The sequence below is a fragment of the Arvicola amphibius genome, chromosome 1 (assembly GCF_903992535.2).
Source record: "Arvicola amphibius chromosome 1, mArvAmp1.2, whole genome shotgun sequence".
Lineage (NCBI taxonomy): Eukaryota > Metazoa > Chordata > Mammalia > Rodentia > Cricetidae > Arvicola > Arvicola amphibius.
The window spans coordinates 21,055,495-21,076,126 of NC_052047.1; the positions used below are offsets into that span (position 1 = coordinate 21,055,495).

Genomic DNA, 20,632 nt, shown 5'->3' on the forward strand with positions numbered 1-20,632 from the left:
GAGGATAAAGCCCCAGCTTTTGCTTGTTAGGCAAGTCCGCTACCATTTTTTTTTTTTTTTTTTTTTTTTTTTTTTTTTTTTTTTTTTTTTTTTTTTTTTTTTACAGAGGAAATTTAGAATAGCTATAGAAATCTCTTCCACTCAATGTGTCCAAAGGAAGGATTATCACGCTGGTATCTCTGACAGTAATGTCATTTTCCCAAATCAACAGTTACCTCCTCTAAGTGCACTACCTTACCTTGTTGTTCCTTCAGACTTTGAAAAAAAAGCTGTACTGCCATAGAACCACCGTAGAGGAGTTTAGACAGGAAAGCCAGCTAGGTGTTGTTACCCACTTCAGTTTCCCACTTGCAAACTTCTCAGGCTCCAAGCACTAGGATATCAGGTTTTATTGGTGGATTTTCAAACTGAAGGTCATTAAATAATCCCTGTTGATCTTCTAGGATTTAAAGGAGTAACCTGAACCCACCCATCTTTTGTAGCATGATGTCTATAAATATCACATGCTCTCTTTTCGAGGGATTTATTTGCAGTGTTCTGGGCATCTGGTATTATTTCTTTTAAGCAAAGGAATGCTGTACTTCTGTTTCTTTTCACTTTAATAAAACAAGAATTAACTGACCTTCTGTCTTGTGACCATTTAATTTTTCATACTGTGCACTTTTATAGCTTCTAAAATGAAATACTTAAAATTTCTGTTTCAAGGCTTATAACAATCCAATCATCAATTATGTGATTTTAAAACTCATACTCTAACATAATTAGTAATTTCTCTAGCAAAGCATCTGATAAATTGTTGTCTTAATGAGTTTCTTTTGTCTATATAGGTCTATGTATTACTGAACATGGATTTATTACCTTTTTGTCATTTATATGTCACCAAGTGTAAACTAGTTATAATCTGAACTTAATTTAATCAGAGTTTAAAACCAAGTCAATACAAATGTGAGTTAATTCCGCTCTGAAGATGGTAAAACTTCAAAAATCAAAAATAATTTAATTTGTATTACATTGTTCTATTCTGGTTTTATTGCTTTTGTTTTTAAGCTATACTTCTAATGAAAATTTCACATAATCTATTGTTACTCTTATGGTACTGTTTATAATCATATTTATTCAGATGAATGTAGTTTGAAAATTTTTAGGATACATATTTTAAAGAAATTGACATACATATTAATCCTCAACTTTTTAATGAAACGGCATATTTGGTATCAATTGAAGGATTACTATAATATATAAATGTTTTAGGATGGGAGAACATATGCTTAAATATGTACGTATATACACACTCACATAAATATGTATATATGTGAACAGCTCATTTTCACATATAATGATTTTATAAAAATATACATTTAATGAACTACAAATATCCTGCACCTTCTATTATCATTTCCACCACCCAAAGTTGCCAGTATTCTGGCCGAATGCTTAGCCACCCCAAGCACTGGCACTTACAAGTTTCATGGCCACACATGAACCATCAAGTATTCAGGAAATTTACATAGCCACCCAGAGTCCTCAAACTTGACATGATGTACATGTGGCTTAATCAAAGGATCTATACATTGGCACAACAATGTAAGCCCTTGTGTGCATGAGCTAGATGGCCTTTAAAAGCTAGGCATGCCCTTCGCCATGCTTTCTTCCTCCACCATCTTTCAGAGAGACCTGAGCACCCACCCTCTTACCACTCTCTTCTCTGTTAATAAACTATAAATTCCCTTCCTTCCTTCCTTCCTTCCTTCCTTCCTTCCTTCCTTCCTTCCTTCCTTCCTTCCTTCCTTCCTCCCTCTCTCCCTCCCCTTCCCTCCCTCCCTCCCTCCCCTCCTCCCTCCCTTCCTTCCTTCCTTTCTTTTTTTCTGTTGTTTTTTCCAAATACTATTTCCCTGTGTAACTTTGGTGCCTGTCCTGAAACTAGCTCTTGTAGTCCACGCTGGCCCTGAACTCACAGAGATCCAGAGATGTGTCTGGCTCTGCCTCCCTAGTGCTGTGCTAATAAACTCATAAATTGGGTTCTGTTGTATGCCTTGTGATCTGCCCTCTCAACTGGTAATTTCACTCTCCCCTTGAAACAATGTCATGTAACTCAGGGTTTTACAAAACTAGCAACGTTTCTGAAATGGACCTTGAATGTTTGATCACTTTAACTTTACCTCTTTAAGTGTATGGAATATAGGAGTACCAATTACACCTAGTTTATGGGGTGCTAAGGATCAAACAGAGGCTCCCATGCCTCTTAATCAAGCATTAGATGTCCTCATCTACATCCCTAGCAACAGATAGAAATAGATACGCTTTACCAAGGTAAGAATGTAGATGATTGGATTTATTTGATCTGTTCCACTATTTCTTAATTAATAATTAAAATTCAATTAAGTTAAAATCAAATATTATATAACCTGAAATTTTTATATATCCACAATTTGGTGTCAATAGCATTCAAACTAAAAATCCCTGCTGCTCTATAAAATTTTGAACAAGTCCTAGAAGTTATGAAACTTAGTTTATATGTATTTAGTATCTGTTTTATAATTAACTAAATTCTGGTCAGTAGTAAAATATTACTTGTGTGCTAAAGAAATTCTTTTAAATTATACAGCAAATTTTCAACTTATTATCACATTTGCAATAGATGTTTATAGATGTTGCTGTTCCATTTTCCTGGGTCCTGGGTTTGCTACTTTTGGACTGTGCAAGACACAGTTCTCACCAGCCAACCACCCTGGCACTGAGTGTTTGAGTACGTGGGTTTCTGTGTGATGGGAGTGCCTTTATACCTCACTATTTAATCATTGATGTTCATCTGGCTTTGTTCTGTCTTCTTCTGTACTATGGACATAATTTTTCAAACATTTGCTGATGATTTCTAGTTCAATATTAAAATTTTCTAACAAATGGGTTGAAACGGCTGATGTTAACCATTTAATTTTTATATTATGAAAGGTATTATTGACAGTACTTCATGGCTATACATTCAATTGTAAGAGTTCTCAAAAAATGACAAAAATATAGTTTTGCAAGCAGTGAGAGTATGAATAGTTTTCTAGAAACAGACCACAGATGGTGAATGCAGTCACAATTTTGATTTCTTGCATATGAAAACCTTGTTTTCACCAACGTAAATGTTGGCAAACCAATGATGTTTAAAGTCTCAACTACAATCTGCTAAATTTTAGATGCACATTTTTCGTTCTATTAGAATACTCTATCTTGCTTGCATATTAGCATGATTGCTTTATTATAGGAAACATTAATGAAGAGACTTTTAGAGTTTCCAATGTGGGGGGATCTTTATTTCTTTCTTTGTATATTTGAATGTCTTATAGCAATGACTAGGTTTCTGTGATATTTAGTCATCCTTTAAAAGATTCTAAAAAATTAGCTGGGAGTTAAAAATTATCAGTAAACCCTCGAGAATCTACTGGGAATTTATTTATCAGTCTAAAGCTTTCACTGCTCTGCTTTTTCATTGTCTGTTTCTTCTGCCGTCTCTTCAAGACCTGAAATGATCTCTCCCACTTCCTTCAACTCTTGGAGAGATTTCCACTTAGCTTTTCAAATCTTACTTCCTGAGTTTTTATTTCAAATTTATTTCAATTTTCCTTTACTTTAAATTTTCATTTCCTTATCCATTTATATTTTCATGTATTGAATTGTTTCCGTTATTATATTCAACTCTGTTTTTTATAGAGTCTTCATTGAAGTTCTTATGCACAACCTCTTTGAAGTTCCTGACACTATTCACGGTTTCTATTTTGAAATCCTTGTCTTATGCTTCAGCTAAATTAGTTTTCCAAAGAACATTAAAATAGTGGTCCTGCTTTCTAAGAAGCCATGTTACCTTATTTTGTTTGTCTTTGTGTTTTTGTACTTGTGTCTTTGTATTTGGAGTTACAATATTCATGCTATTTCTTCATGTTATATGGGTATTCAGTTCTTTGCTAGCTATTATTCAACCTGAAGGGTTGTATATTAGTAGAATGGTGTCTAGTTTTCAATCTTGGGGTAACTCTTGAGTTTTAATGTTTAGATTCCAACTGGTCACAGCTCTAAAGTGCTGGTTGCAATTCTAGGTTCATATTTCAAGCATTCCCAGATCAGTTAATTGTGTGGTAGTGGTTGTAAGATATTCATAAGGATTGAACATTGGGATTTCTTAAGTAGTGGTTGGGATCCAGTTCTATGCCACAAGGTCAGAACTAGGCCTACTACAGATAACAGTGAATCAAGGAAATAAGATGACCTTGGAGAAGAGGCTGAAGTGGGCAGCTAAGAAAGGATTATTGTACTCTAGGAGGACTAGAATGGGGGAAAGGAAGGAGGGCATTGGTCTCCATCAAATGTAACTGCTGGGACTCTAGGAAAAACGATATCTCACTAGAGGAGTAGTTACAAAGGAATAGGTAGAATGGCTGAGCAAGGTAGCAGACAAAGAACTCTGTGCCTAGCAGGAGTGGCAGCTGAGTACCAAGGAGAGGGGTGTAGATTAGGAGGATGAATTGAGGAACTGGCAGTGGGGTGTACAAGAATAATTAATGAAATCAAAATGAAGTAGTGGAAAAAGAGTACAGGCAGCCTCCCTGGGTCCTCACTAAGCGTAGCAGCTGTTGCTAATGTAAAACACTTAACAATACCAAACATAGTTTCATTAAGCAGGATTAGGTAAAATTGACATATTCATTGTTGATCTGTGGCTTAAATATAATACAATGCAAAACAAATGGAGGATTATTTTCTGCATTATTTCTTATGCACATTTTATTTAACGATTTCAAATATTCACATTTAGAAATTAATCAAATAAAATAAACATGTCAGCCGGGCGGTGGTGGCGCACGCCTTTAATCCCAGCACTCGGGAGGCAGAGGCAGGCGGATCTCTGTGAGTTCGAGACCAGCCTGGTCTACAAGAGCTAGTTCCAGGACAGGCTCCAAAGCCACAGAGAAACCTTGTCTCGAAAAACCAAAAACAAAAAAACAAACATAAAATAAACATGTTCACATATAAATATCATACATTCCGACCATCTCCCATGCACACTGAAGAACAAAGAAAGCTGCAATGTAGATGGAAGTTTCTTTCCTTCCTGGTCCCATAGCTGTTCAGTCCCAAAGAAACAGAGGCTTATATTGATTGTAAACTGCTTGGCCTATTAGCTTAGGCTTATTATTAACTCACTCTTACAATTTAAATTAACCCATCATTCCTGTCTATGATTAGCCATGTAGCTTGGTGCTTTTTCTCAATGAGGCATTTTCATCTTGATTCCTCTGTCTCTGTTTGGTGACTGTATCTCTTCCTTTCCTCTTCCCATAATTCCCCTGGTCTGGTTACCCTACTTATACTTCCTGCCTGATTACCAACCAATCAGTGTTTTATTAAACAAATAGGAGTAAAAACATCTTTAAAGTGTACAAGAGCATTCTCCCACAGCAGTTCCTTTTTTTTTTTTCTTTTAGGCACAAGAATTCTGAATCTAATCTTCTTTCTTTAGGTTTTGTTTCTTGACCATTGTCTATAAAAACTTGTAACCAACCCACTAATCAAAGACAAACATCCACAATCTTTTTTGCTGGGGGGGGGGGGAGAGAATGTAGATGTAGTTTTCTGGGCTACTTCTTGCTTATTGGGGGCACTGATAATCTTGTGGGGACCCAAAGAAAATTTAAGATTATAGTCAAGTACTGATTATAGACTATCCTGTGAGGCTGGATCATCTCAGCCATTAGTCTTCAAGCTGTTCTAGATACAAAACTCAGAAGAAGCTCTAAAACTGTACTAAGTGCTCATTAAGATGTGTTATGAAGGCTTCTCTGTTAGTGTAATAAATGAGTAGCGAAAGGGATTTTCAGCTCAGATCTTTGGTATGAACAGAAAATTCAGAAATACTATGATGGCTTGATGTGTTAAGATGAGACCATTTGCTTCAATAATTTTCCAATGTATATAAATAAAACTAAATTGAATTCATTTTTAAAGTGAGATATTTTCAGTAATTACAGATAAATGAATGTCAATCCATTATATAATGCATCTTCTATATGTTTATGTGCACTTTTAGTAAATTCAGTTAGAGTTTGAATAAAATATTTAGCATACAATCACTAATGAGATCATGTAAATGACTTATCTCATGATACTCCTATGTATTACAATTTTTCTATTCTACCTCCTCTATGACTCAATTCACATCCTCCAGCACCTGTCTCTCAATAAGTCCTTTTACATTTGAGAATAGTCATATTTTTACTTAATATTATCTCAATGACTGAAGATTGAAAGCAAATGTTTTGAACAAATAAAGTTTTTAAAAATATATTTTAGAGAAATACATTGATTGAAATTAGACTACTATTGCTTTATACAAATATTTTTAAATATCATATCGCTGTTATAATACTTGCTAATGTAGAATTTAAAAGTTATTCAAAAGTATAAATTTGCAGATATTTTAGCACTGTTAACATTTTGTCTGAAATATTTGTATAGCAGAAATTATGTTTTTCTTATAATTGTATTTCCCTTTTTCAGGTACCTCAAACATCAACTATTCATGATGTCAAACAAAAATTTCACAAAGCGTGTAAGTATTTTTGTTTATGAAAATTTATGTCAATTTATTTTTAAATTGGCTCAAATTTGTCTTTAATAGAAAAGTTTGTCTATAGAACAAATATATGGAAGTTATGTTTTGAAACAGATATCATTAATAATTCTGTACTTAGTAATTCTTGAATAAAATAATTCTCTCACTTGACATGCTTATTGTTGTTTTAATATTCAGCAGCTTTTCGTCAGTACTAAGGAAGAAGCTTTATTCCACATGATCAGGAGCCATGTGTTTAGCCACTAAACTGTATTCCAAGAAAAATCCAACTTGATGTTTAATATAATGCCTCGTGGTTTAATATATTTCATTAGATTTCTGTCCTTGTATTAATGTTTAAGATGTATTTTTAGTCATTTTTTACTCAAGAGAATCATGTGAGTTGGGAAAATATTTTAATTTATAATTTATTATGTTGAGCTATTAAATGAAATTTGAGGGTAAAAACCAATAGATAATTATTTTAGGAAAAATAGAAAATATTTATTAATATACAGATTCATATATAATCATTCTATGGTATGGCTATGTAGCAATGTAAGGAGCAGCAAAGTGCCATGTAAGCAGTAACATCATATGTAGAAAAAGACCCATAAAGAATATTGACTATGCATTTTAAGGAACAAAATATGTAATAAGAAACAACAATTAGTTAATACAGCCAAAATATGCAAAGATGTTTGGGGGAATTTCCTTATAATGTGTTGCTGAGAAGCATATACAATGAGTAACAAATTATTGAAAAACTCTTTACCATCTAAATTGCTTTGGGAAGGCAAGCTCTGATGTTTTGCCTCATAGACATTAGGTTTGAATATTTTGAAAGGAGTGGATAGGGCATTCCACCAAGATCCGAGAACAAAGTAAGGGGTGTTCCCATAGCTTTCCGGGATTCATTGTTCTAGCACTATCTTGAGAGTGAAAGTCTCTGTCATTGTGTGCTAATGTTTTTGTAAAATACAAAATTTCTTAAGAATTTATCTTTTAAACCATAAAATTTTTTCAATATCAGATGTGACAGTACATGCCTTTAAACCCTGCCTGTAAGGTTAATGAACTTGTGACTCTTTTCTAAGCCACACTGAGCTATATTGTAAGAAAGCAGAGAAAAATTAATTTTTTTATCTAATTATATAATCTATGCAAATAATTACCCTTGTTATTCACATAGTATTTCTGGGTTATTTCTACTCAATGTACATTTATTTAGAGGTAGTACAATCTTAGCAGAAAGCACATGTCACATTAAACCATAATTGGAATACTGAACTTTAAAATGTCAGAAGTTCAGACAGGAGGAAGTATAGTAATTAAGGAAGAAGACATTTGAAAGTGACTTAAAAATAAGAAGAATTTGTACAGTATTTGCAAAATACCCAACTGTCAAAAGTGTGATCATATTTAATAAGATTTGAGTTTTATGAACAGCTGTTAATTTTTCACACTCATAGTTCTAATATTTAGCACGTTATATTACAATATATTATACTAAACAATAAAAAACCTTTATTTATACAGTGCTTTTTATTTAAATATTGAAAACTATTTTCTACATTTTTATTTGTACTATATTATAAAATTTTGACTGTTTTCAGTTTTATAAATTGTTTTATTATAAAAGAAAAATATTAAGGAACCATTTCAATGCTGTGTTAAGTTTAATATGTTTTCAAAAATTAAAACATATTAAAATGTTATTTACATGGTTCATCTGTGATGATTTTTGAAGTCATAAGACAAAAAAGTTATTTATTGATTGATTTATGATTTTACGCTCATAATTTAAAATAGATATTATACATACTTCCTTAATTAAATATATAATAGAAAATAATTTTATGCATGCCAATCCACTAACTTCACAGCTTACAAAATTTATATTCTGATACTAAATTAACTTCTTATCATGCCTTCAGGCCTTGGAGTTTAAAATTCAAATTATTAATGTCATAAATAAGCAAATGAATAAATAAACTATTCCTCACAGGAAATGATGTTTCTAAAAGGAAAAATTCTTTATTCTTTTTTTAATCTTAACTCATTACAATGTTTACTGCGCAACAGATTTTCATTATAATATCTCTAAACACTCATATAGTATACTTTTAAAACAATAATTATTTCTCTGTTAGTATTTATTTCACTCCTACTTTTTCCATCACTAAGTGTCTCTTGTGGGACACCTGTTTACACTATGTGAAGATGTATCATTGTCATTGGTTTAATTAAAAGCCGAATGGCCATACTATGTAGGAGAGGTTATGGGGGAAACTTCCAGGCAGAGAGAATTCGGACCTAATCGAAGTGCTAGGACAGGGCAGATGGCCCAGAGGTTAAACGCACAGGCTGTTCTTCCAGGGGTCCTGGCAGCAAGGCATATGTGCAGGTAGAACACTGTATTTGTAATGCATAAATAAATCTTTAAAGAAAGAATCTAGGTGCTTGAAAAATGCCAGGAAGATACAGAGAGAGTTGGACATACAGAATGAAAGAATATTAAAGAACCACACAGCAAAATGTAGATTAATAGAAGCAGGTTAATTTGAGTTATAAGAGCTAGACAGACACAAACTTATGCTGAATGCCAAGCTTTCATTGTTAATAATAAATCTTGGTATCACTATCGTGCCGTTGGCGGTTCCAAAGACAGTCCTCTTTTAGTTTTTTTCCTTTTCTTCCCTCCCTCTTTCTTTCCCCCCTTCCTCCTTCCATCTCTTCCTCTTTCCCTTCCTTTCTCCTTCCCTCCCTCCCAACCATACCCTTCCTCCTTATCACCCCGCCCCTCTCTCTTTCTCTCACATACATATATTAAACAGCACACATAACATTTATGCTTCTGAGATTGACTTATTTCACAAATATAATGATCCTTAATTCCATTCGTTTTCTGCAAATTTCATATTATGTTTTGCCAAGTAAAATTTCAGTGTGTATGTATCACATTTTCTTCATTGGTGTGATGCTCAATGAGAATCTAGAGTAATTCCACTACTTGGTTATTGGGAATAAAGTCACAATAAATGTGTATGTGCAGGACACTCTTTACCCTTTGGAGTAAGCATGCATAAATGGTGTATGTGGTTGTTATGACTGTTGCTCTCTCTCTTTCCATATATGTATGTATGTATGTATGTATGTATGTATGTATGTTTCTGTCTGTCTATCTATCTATAACATAAATAGGACATAAAGTTTTGTTTCTTCTTACACAGTGGTAGAATTTGTATTCTTGTTGAACTTAATTTTGGTCAGGATGAGACAGAATCTGAATGTAATTTTGGTTTGTATTTTCCTGATGGTGATTATGATTATGATATTTAGTAGATTAACTCTACTAGACTAATTTTAAGATTATGTTCTTTCTTTCTCATCTTTGGTATTTTATTTTCTGATTCCTCATTTTTGTCTTTGTGGGCTTTCCAGATTCAGGATATAAAATTTACCATGACTCAAAATAATTGAAAAATGAAATATACCCAGTTTTCTAAATTTTCTGCTACCATCTCATTATTTTATATGCTTATTGTAGTAAGCTCTGTTTACCGTGTTCAATTTTAAGCTTATTAGTAATCTTTCATTTAATTTCTACTTGCTTAATTAGTGATTAAATTCAGCTAGTCACTCTTGATATTGTGGTCATAATGAAAAATTATCTCTAATATTCTATGTCAAATTTACAGGGTATTTACTAATTTTGATTTTTTTGCTTGTCCCGATTCTTCTCACTGCTTCACTTCTGAAAAGCGAAATTCCCACTTTTATAATAGACAGGTGTATTTTCTCACTTCCACGTCTATTATTACATACTGTTTATTCCCTTTTCTTTTTAACACCATCTTCGTGGTTTTATTTTGGTGTGTGTATATGTGTATGTGTTACAAATGCCCAATGCTGTTCTCATACTCTGTTATTTTAACTCTCTTGCTGTTATGGATGCGTCGTAGCAAACGCTGCTCTCCAAATGCTCCTCACATTATTTTGCTGTGATGTCTTCATTTATCCACATTCCTCACATACATATTTCAGCTTCTGAAAAAAAATCATGCATTATTCACCCTTATTTTCACATGCTTAGGCCTGGTTATTCAAAAACACAAGTTCAATATATAAAGACTTGTGCTTTACAAACAAATTTCTGAAACAAATTATACTATTCCTGGTGATCATGCTGTCATTTGTCCTTGACAAAAAGCAACATGGAAAATAGAAATTGCCTTTTGCTCTGATACTAAAGTTTCTGCATAAACACACAGGCAGGCTTGCTGTGGGGTTTGTGCTTGTGAGAGAATGGACACGCATGAGCTCATCTAACATAATAAAATACACTTTATGTCAATGTAATTCATAATTGCCATTCAGATAACGTCAGTCGCTTTCAGATTTTCTTTCTTAAAGTCTTCACATGCCTTTTGAATGTTCAAAGATAAAAATAGTAACATTATACATGTGTGGTGTGGAGAAGTCTAAAATTAAGAAGCAAACACTGGAACATTTGTTCTGTATTCCTCTTCTTCAGCTACACATTTGCTTTCTTAAATTAGAGGGAGATGCAGCCATTATGCTTGTCAGCTGTCTATGGCGTTCCATCACTATATAATAATATCAGGTTTTTCTGGAGTCAGCTAATGAGCAAGCGTCAGTAAATAACTTTTAAATACTTTATGATTTACTAATGGACAGACAGCTACAAATGGCACTAGAAAATTTTCCATTTCTCCTCTTCTTTGTTTTTGCTTGCAAACTGTGTAATTGTAGGCAAACGCACTTTAAAAGAATCTTTCCATTTCCAAAAAGAAAATTGTGATCTATCTAATGTACTGAATGGTTAAGAGTAAATTTTCTTAATCTTTCTCTAAATTCTTAATTACACTTTTTTTTTTTTTGCCTGTTAACTTCTCTGCTTCAAGATTAAGGTTAAGGGTGTGGTCTCTCAACTTCTCACTCCTATCCCTATGTCTCCTACTTGGTACACTGTCTCCCCCCATGAAGAACTCTTTTCCCTCTGGAAACAGAAGTTAAACTCTTTCTGCCATATGTTAATTTTCGTCATGCTGTTGATAAGAGCAACAGAGAAGTAACTGAAATATTTAATTTGCTTAAAGTCCTGTGTACAGTTACATCTATTCTTTTTCTGCGGGATTATGTTTTTATAGCTCAAAATATCCCATTGAATGTATCAGTCACATTTGTATATCCATTATCTGTTGACTGGCATCAGGCTGAGTTTATTCCTTTACTATTGTGAATTGAAAAGTGTGATAAATATGTAATAAATATGGACATGTATTTATCTTTGTAGTAGAATGTGGCATTCTTTGACTTTATGTCCAATAATAGTATAAGTGTATAATAAGGTAATTCTCTTTTATTGTTTTTAGAATTTCAGGTAATTTTTATAGAGGCTGTAGTCTAATCTCCATCCATCTCTGTGAGGATTTGTCTTTACTCCTATTTTTTATTCATTTTTTTCACTACTGTTTTCTTTATAGTGACTGTTATCACTGTAATGAGAGGAAATCTCAAAGTAATTTTAATTTACCATAATTTGCATTTCTCTTTCTAGTTTTGTATAACACTTTATTTTAGATTTATTTTTAGCCACATTCTAAATGTGTACCCTGGTTGTCCTTGAAGTCAGTATAAATATCATACTGAACTCTAACTCACAAGATCTACCTGTCTCTACCTCCTGAGTAACGTATGAAAACCACTCCTGACTGTGTTATTATCACGTGTAGTTCTTTCTGACAACTGTCTATTTTTTCATGTGTTCATTTATTGCTTGGCAGCATTGTTCTTTGGTGATTAATGTTTTCAGCTCTTCAAATGATATAGATATTTCCTCTTTGTCTGAAGGCAATGAATTTTGTCCATTCTATATGCTGTCTGCTTATGTTGTTGATGGTTTCTTTTCCATAAAGAAGTTTTTATTTCATATATTATACTTCATCAGTTTTTGGGATCATATCCTATGCTATTGTAATCTATTAATATTTTGCTTTGACTACAACTTGGTCTTAAAGTGTCTCCTCTATGTATTTTTCAGCAGTTATGCTGCTCCTTGCTCTAAATTAAGTTCTCTGACCCACTTGAACTGATATTTTGTGCACAATGAGAGAAATGGGTCTACTTTTAACCTTTTTAACATGTATATGCTTTATTGCGAGTACCACTACCAGAAAATGATCTATGATCTCAAATGCATACTTTGACAACTTGTCAAACCTTAGATTTCTGTAGTTGAAAGGATTCATCTCTGTCTGTGCTTTCTTCTATTCCATTGGCTTGTCAAACTGTTTTGTGTCAGCATTATGATATCCTGATCATTATGGTTACCTAGTGTAGTTTAGGTATTTTCATGTCTCTGTCTATTTTCTGCTCAGAATTGTTTTCTCTCTTTCAAATACACCCTCTGTCTCTCTCTGTCTCTCTTTGTCTCTGTCTCTCTCTCTCTCTGTATGTGTGTGTGTGTGTGTGTGTGTGTAGGACTGGTTTTTGGTAACTTTATGAATGATTTCATTGGAATTTTATAAAGATTACATTGATTCTATAGTTTTACTTTAGTATTATTATGTTTTTACAACCTTGACTCTCACCATTCAGGATTATTATCAATCATATAGTATCTTTAATAGCTTCTTTGGTTTCTTTTAAAGATTTACAAAATTTTCATTGTAAGAAATTTTACCTTCTTAGTTTTATTACTGAGTATTGTTTACAAATAACATAAGTGTTCTCATAGATGACTTATGCAGAGTCATTTTGAAGTATGAAGGCACTGTAAAACTGCTTGGATAGACATAATCATACCACATTTTTTTGTGTGTTTAACCAGAGGACTAACACTAAAGAGACAATATATGACCCAATTCATGGCATAGCAATGTGACAAAGATCCAAAACCTCCTTTTTGCAATTGTGAAAGGAAACAAACAATGTTATAAACAAACAAAGAAAAACATTCTAACTTTATTATTCTACATATCAAAAGGATGGAAGTAAGGAAAATACAAGAATGTGAATTTTATGGGCCCAGTTTGACATTGCTTTGCATTGTTCCTGAATACAGATGTTATATAAGTATCTGGTCACATTCTGAAGCTTATAGCCTCTAGGAAAGACTGAGTAGCCTTCGAGGATAGGGTCAAGAACTATTTGCAGAAGTGTGAACTACTTGATACATATCACAGATTCTTGTTCTATCTCAGGATATGAGATTGCTGCTGTAGCCTCTCTGTTGGAATGAGAGGAAGAATGGAGGTAACATCTTTCTGAAAAAGATGTTTTTGTAAGACTTTTCCAAACCATGACTGTCAAAATGTATGCCTGAACTGCAGGCCTTTGTATTGTGTTGAACTTTAAAGTTATTTTACACCTGATTGATTATCAAGGAATATACTCCAGGCAGAGACTGAGCAGGATTGAGTGGACAGAAGAGGATTCAAGGTCAATTAGGTTTTCCAAGCAAAAGAAACTGTTCAGGAGAGATAGCTCTCAAAAGGAACATTGTGGGGGAATAAATTATGAATATTCTGGTTAATTGGCTGTTATTCTGCCTGGAGACTGACTGGTTAATAGAAGCAAGTGCTGTTATACACTGACACTTAGTATATGGAACAACAGCCATGTGTGGAGATTCTTCATCAGAAAAAAACCATTGATACGATAATAAAAGTAGAACATCAGCTGCAAACGATCAGCTGTGACTACCCAGGGTGTCCAGACTGAAGTGTTATGAGTGCAGGTAGCATGGCAGACAACTCCAACTGTTCTCTAGCCACCTAGAGCACGGGTCACTTTATATGGGGCAACGATCTGTAGCACTGTCTTCTGAGTCTGCGAGATGGCTCGTAGTAAAGAATGATACTGTATTTGAGAAAAAGAAAATGGAAGGAAGTTGAAGTTTATCTGATTTAGCAATACACCCAATTAGTATTAGGTTCATCAGAACTGTTGAGAAGCTTTAACAATATTTCCATGACTTGCAGGGATTTTCTTTCTACGACCGCCAGTCAACTTAGAGAGTCACATAATACATGTACTATTATTCTTACTCTTCATGTAACTGGTGATACCTACATATGTATAACTACATATGTAGATAGATATCTACATATGTACAACTGCTAAGATAGATCAAGAGAGACAAAGATAGAGATTGGTCTAAAGGGATTTGTTCAGGTGATATTTTAATTTGAAAATTTTTATTATCTGTTACCTTCCATCTGCAGACATTAGATTGGAATGACTAAAGCTGAAGTAGTGGAAACATCACCCTCAATGTCTTCGTATGTGCTGACATGCATCCTTTGAAAACAACAAGAGTGTATAGCTTGAGATTCAAGACTGCTGTGCAAGTTAGAGCAGAGAGTTTTTCTTTATTCTGCCTTAATGTTCTATGTAGGCCTTCTGCAGTGTGAATTGTGCCAGCCTAAACAGGTCTGAGAGCTAGTTTCCTTTTTCAACTTGCAAAGATCTCATCTGGGATTTACTGGTTGCTTGGAGAATCTCGTAGGCTTTATTAGTGTCACTTAATGTTTGCTCAGTTCAGCCAACCTTCATCTCACCCAATTAAAAATTGCTTGTTGCACACTGATTTCATGTAGGAAATATCAACAGCTAATTTTCAAGACAATGAAAAGAATTAAGTTGAATTCCTTTGTGGGCGTTTTGCAGTTCCAATGTTCCTTTCCTTTGATTTTTCAGAATAATTGCTCTTTGCTCAGTGCTGTTTATATTAGTGTTTTATATCTGTATTCAAGCCTCAATGTCAATAGGTTTAAAGTAACATGTGCTTAAAAAAAACCTTGAAACTGTCAGCACCTTTTTCACTGTATTTGACTGGTAAGGAAGAATGCAGTCTTTTACCTCAGGCTTTTACCCAATCAGAAGTTTCTTCTGGCTTTTCTGTGTGGTAGGGTGTGTGTGTGTGTGTGTGTGTGTGTGTGTGTGTGTGTGTGTTTGAAGGGGTTGTTTTTATGAGTTTTCCTTATACTAGGTTGAACTTCATCTATCTAGATAATTGAAGGTGACTTTGAACTCCTGAGTTTCTTGACTGGCTCACCTGACTGAATTTTGTGTGTGATGGGGGCTCCAGTTGATACAAAAATATTATACATTAAATTATTTTATGAGTACAGATTTTTTCACATTGAAAAGTAATTTCAGATTTCAAAGTCTTATATCAAAATTAGAACAAATCATCTGTAAAGTTATACTGTTATATAATATTAAAATGTAAATTTAAAGTAAGCCTTTGTCATATTAATATAAATTATGTATAGATGTATAGTGCAGTGTATAGGTAGGTTGTTGACTCTAATATGTTTCTCTATATATGCTTTTTTATATTTTGACTCTTGCATTCTTCTTAATAGCAAAAGTTGATAGTTATAGCTATCAACAACTTGGATCATCTAGTTGATTTGCATTTCACTTATCCATACAAAGGACAAATGAATTTTTATAGCACACTCTGTGCAGAGATTGGTATTTCCTCTCTCAAATGTGTGAGTTTTTCTGTGTGAAATGGTAAACCTTTTTTTAAAATTTTTTTAACTGCAAATTTGAGAAACAAATCTCCAAAACACTTTAGAATGGAAGTATAAAACATTTTCTTATGACATGACATTTTGTTAACTTTCTTTGTTTTCTGAACATCTATAAGAATTACAGTCAACTATAATCTCTTTACAACATTCTTTAGCAACAATCATCAAAGGAAATTCTGTAAAAAAAAAAGTATATTGTTAGAGCTAGAAGCATAATTACTGAGTCATTTGTGACAAGGAAATATATTAACAACATCTAAAAGAAAATAAAACATCTTTGTTGTTAAATATTTGAATTGCTGAAAGCTTAATTGAATTGCTTGTGTGTGTGTATGTGTTCATGTGTGTTTGTTCATGTGTGTGTGAACTTGTAACCACACACACACACACACACACACACACACACACACACACACACACACATATATATATATATATATATATATATATATATATATGAGAGAGAGAGAGAGAGTCAGGATCAAATTATGGAACTTGTTCTCACAGAAGTTTGATGTATTACAGTAGTAAAGAGAAATGGACAACAAGCATCTTCATAGATGGTGGTGCAAGCCTATAATCCCAGCACTTAAGAGGCAGAGGCAGGGAGATCTCTATGAGTTAAAGGTCAGCCTGGTCTACAAGAGCTAGTTCTAGGACAGGCTCCAGAGTTACAGAGAAACCCTATCTTGAAAATCAAAAACAAAACAAAAAGAGGAAAAAGAAAAATAACATATGGTGATGGTAAAAATAACTGCATTCTGAGGTCTCTGGCTTTATTCCTCAATACCATATGCACAAATCTGTTGCTAAGCTTGATGGCTAGCCTTGTCACATTGAAGGCAAATTTCATAACTAGTTTCTTCAATGCCCATCAACTTCTCTGAAGAAATTGGTGCTGCCAGAAGGAGACATTGTTGAGAAAATTCTAAGATCTTCAAACAGTTTAAATGCTATATTCTATAGGTCTTTGAAGTGTTGAAGATTATCTAACTAAAATATATCTCTATATATCTAGAAAACCTAACTTACATGACTAAAAGTTTGACAATTATAAGTGACTAATAATTTGTAATTTTTAATTATACATTATATTTTAAATGAGCTTTATAAACATAATATCTTAAACATGAGTAGAAATAAACATATAACAAAATTGACCTTAAATTTCTGTCAATATCTCAAAGTGCATTTCAATGTAAAATATGAATTTCTGTATCATATACCCCCTTTAAATGAAAACAAACATTTATAAATGATCATTTTGGGAATTTAGGCGCAGTTTTCTTCAAAATGCTTCTTACTGTCTGTTGGGCAAAGTACTTTTAAGGTTCATGGAGACCTTTCAAGGATGTCTTGTTCTGTCAAATCACATTAGCTTGGAAGGAACTAACAAGTTCTGTATAAACAAAAGCAGAAACTCTTTCTCAAATAATATTTTCTTAGACTCAAGTTTTGAGGTCAGAATACCTTTTTTACATACATACATACATACATACATAAATACATACATACATACATATATTGGTTTAGCTTAGCAGCCCCCAGAATCAAATGTCTCTCTGCAGTCCAAAATTTAAAAAAAAAACAATAATATGCATAATCTAGACTCTTGTGTATATTCCATCTTTATGTGGATTATTTTTATTTTTGCTATTACTTTTTTTGTTGTTTTTCGAGACAGGTTTTCTCTGTAACTTTGGAGCCTGTCCTGGAACTGACTCTTGTAGGCCGGGATGACCTCAAATTCACAGAGATCCCCCCGCCTCTGCTACCTGAGTGCTGGGATTAAAGGCGTGCACCACCACCACCCGGCTACTAGTACTTTTTAATATTTATTTTATTACCTTTATTCCTTTAATCTATGCCTGTCTGTACTCTTTTATATTACTTTTACTGTCTCTTTAAAAACTTTGTTTAATTTTTTTCAAACTATTTCCTTCTATAATTGCTTATACCCATTTTCTAATTTTTCTTAAGCCTATATATGTTTCTTAAGCACACTGTGACTCATTTAGAGGACTTTTATGTCTGAATTTGTCCTACTGTGTGTCTATCATCCTTTCTTGATCACTATTGTAAACTATTTTAGGGTGAGTCTTGTACCAGAAAGTCGCTTTGGCTGTTGGTTCCACCCTGCTTGATTTTCCAACATGGCAGAGGTCTCTTTACTGTCAACTCTGGAAGCTATGTTTACCTCCCCAACTCCTGGAAACAATTGGCCCATATTACCACCATGTAACTTGCAGCACACTCCCCATAAACTCAATTCAAATATTCCATAACAGGAACTCCTGAAAGAGCCAGAGCCATTTCTGCAACCACCATAATCCAGGAAGTTCTCTCTTAAAGGAGCAGTGCATTTTTGCTGTTAACTCTGAATTAGGAAATAGCTTCTCTTAAAGAAGCTGCAATTCTGCTTGCTGCCAGCAAACAGAGCCAATCCGAAAATATGAGCCTGCCAAGAAGCTGTGCTTGGCTTCCATTTTCTATAGGTCTCTAAGCACTCATTTTTAAAAGCTTTTATACGTCTAATGTGGATCCATGTCCAAGGATGGGCACCATTTGTAAACAGAGACTATTCTTTGGTTTCCAGATGACCCAGACCTGAATAATCACAAAAAACTATATTAATTGCAACACTGACCAATAATTTAGGCATATATGTATCTAGCTCTTATATCTTAAATTCACCCATTTCTATTAATCTATGTATTGCCACGAGGCTGTGACTTACTGGAAAGTTTCTGTCATCTTTCTCCTTTGGCAGCTAGATGGCATCTGCTCGACTCTGCCTTCTTTCTCCTTGAATTCAGTTTAGTTTCCCTGTCTAGCTCTATTCTGCCCTGCCATTGGCCAAAGTAGCTTCTTTATTAACCAGTGGGGATAATATATATTTATAGTGCACAGAATGGACTTTGACATCAGTCTTTGTCCAGGGGAGTTACGACAGGAACTTAAGAGAGGAACCTGGATTCAAGAACTGATTCAGAGGCCACGGAATAGTGGTGCTTGCTTGATTGTTCTTTCTGGCTCCTTAGGACTTTCCCAGTCTGCTTTCTAACAGAACCCAGGTCAATCAACCTACTGTAAATTTATCTTGAACCCAGAGAGAGGACTATTTGAGGAGTAAGAATTAAGATTATTAATTAATGTGATGATATAAAATAGAATTGTAACCATGGGGAATAAGCTTGTTTATGAAAATGCAAAGTCAGATAAAATTTAATATAGTACAAAATTTTAGAAAGAGAGATCAATCTTAGTAAAGACAGGAGCAGGAGAACAATTTCTCAAAATGCTTGTAGAAATGAAATACATTTGAGATTTGGAGTTGTCTTATTTTTTTCTGAAAGTTACCCTATTTTGTAATTCCAAGTCTTTGTTTATATAGCTTTAAGGTTTTGTATTTTTTACGTACTTAAGCCACACCCCCACTTTTCTGAAGACACCCTGATCTGTGATACTGATTATGCAGTGCGATGCTATTCTCTTTCTGACTTGAGCATTGTAATATCAACATTTCTAGCCTTTATATCTTTTATCTTGGTCAGCAAAATTATTTCTGTTTTATTGATGCTGATTTGCATGAAATAATTTTAGTTGTTGTTGGGAGGAGATAAAATGGTTTCTCTTTCTCACAAATTCATACATACTGTACCACATCTACTACTAAAACTCTGAATGTCTTCCTGAAATCCTGGAAGTTCAGAAGTTCAGTACATTGTCATCATGGCAAGGAACCTGGTGGCATGCAGGAAGATGTGATGCTGGGCAGCAAGTCCAAGTCTTGCAGGCAACAAGATATTGACTGACACAATGGGCATTATCCTGAGCAGAGGACACTTCAAAGGCCACCACCACAGTGACACGCTTCCTCCAACAAAGGCCATACCCACTCCAACAAAGTCACATCAAGTAATTGTATCACTTCCTGTGAGATTACGTGGACCATTTACATTCAAACTACTGCATTCCACTCACTGGCCACCATAAAGTTGTAATAATATCAAAGGCAAAATAAATATAGTCCAACTTCACAAGTTCCCCCAGTCTATCACAGTCTCAATAATGTTTCAAAGTTCAATGTCTCTTCTGGGATTCTTGCAATGTCTTAACTGTAATCCCCCGTAAAATAAATATTAAAGAAAAACATATTTCCAACACACATAATAGTAGAGGAAATGTATTACCATCCCAAAATGTAGGGAAGAGGGAATAGTGAGGAAATACAGTACCAATGCAAGACTGAAAACCAGCTGGCAAACTCAACTCTGCATCTTCATGTGTGATGTCTAAATGCTCTTCAGATATTCAAATATGTTCAGCTCTGTTGACTACAACACACTTCTTTCTTTTGGACTTGTTCCCTGCCCTGTTAGCAGCTCTCCTTGCCAGGTATTCCACAAGTCTGGCATTGCTAACATCTTGGGTTCTCCAAAGCAATCCTGTATTTAACTTCACAGCT

At 33.9% G+C, this 20,632-nt stretch overlaps 1 protein-coding gene across 1 annotated transcript in view; it reads left to right on the plus strand.

Moving 5' to 3' along the window:
- Nucleotides 1-20,632, plus strand: part of Tecrl (trans-2,3-enoyl-CoA reductase like) — a 74,064-nt gene that overhangs the window by 7,553 nt on the left and 45,879 nt on the right. The window contains exon 2 of the mRNA XM_038315738.1: nucleotides 6,538-6,589. Coding sequence (XP_038171666.1) covers nucleotides 6,538-6,589 — 52 coding nt within the window. The remainder of the gene's footprint in view (nucleotides 1-6,537; nucleotides 6,590-20,632) is intronic.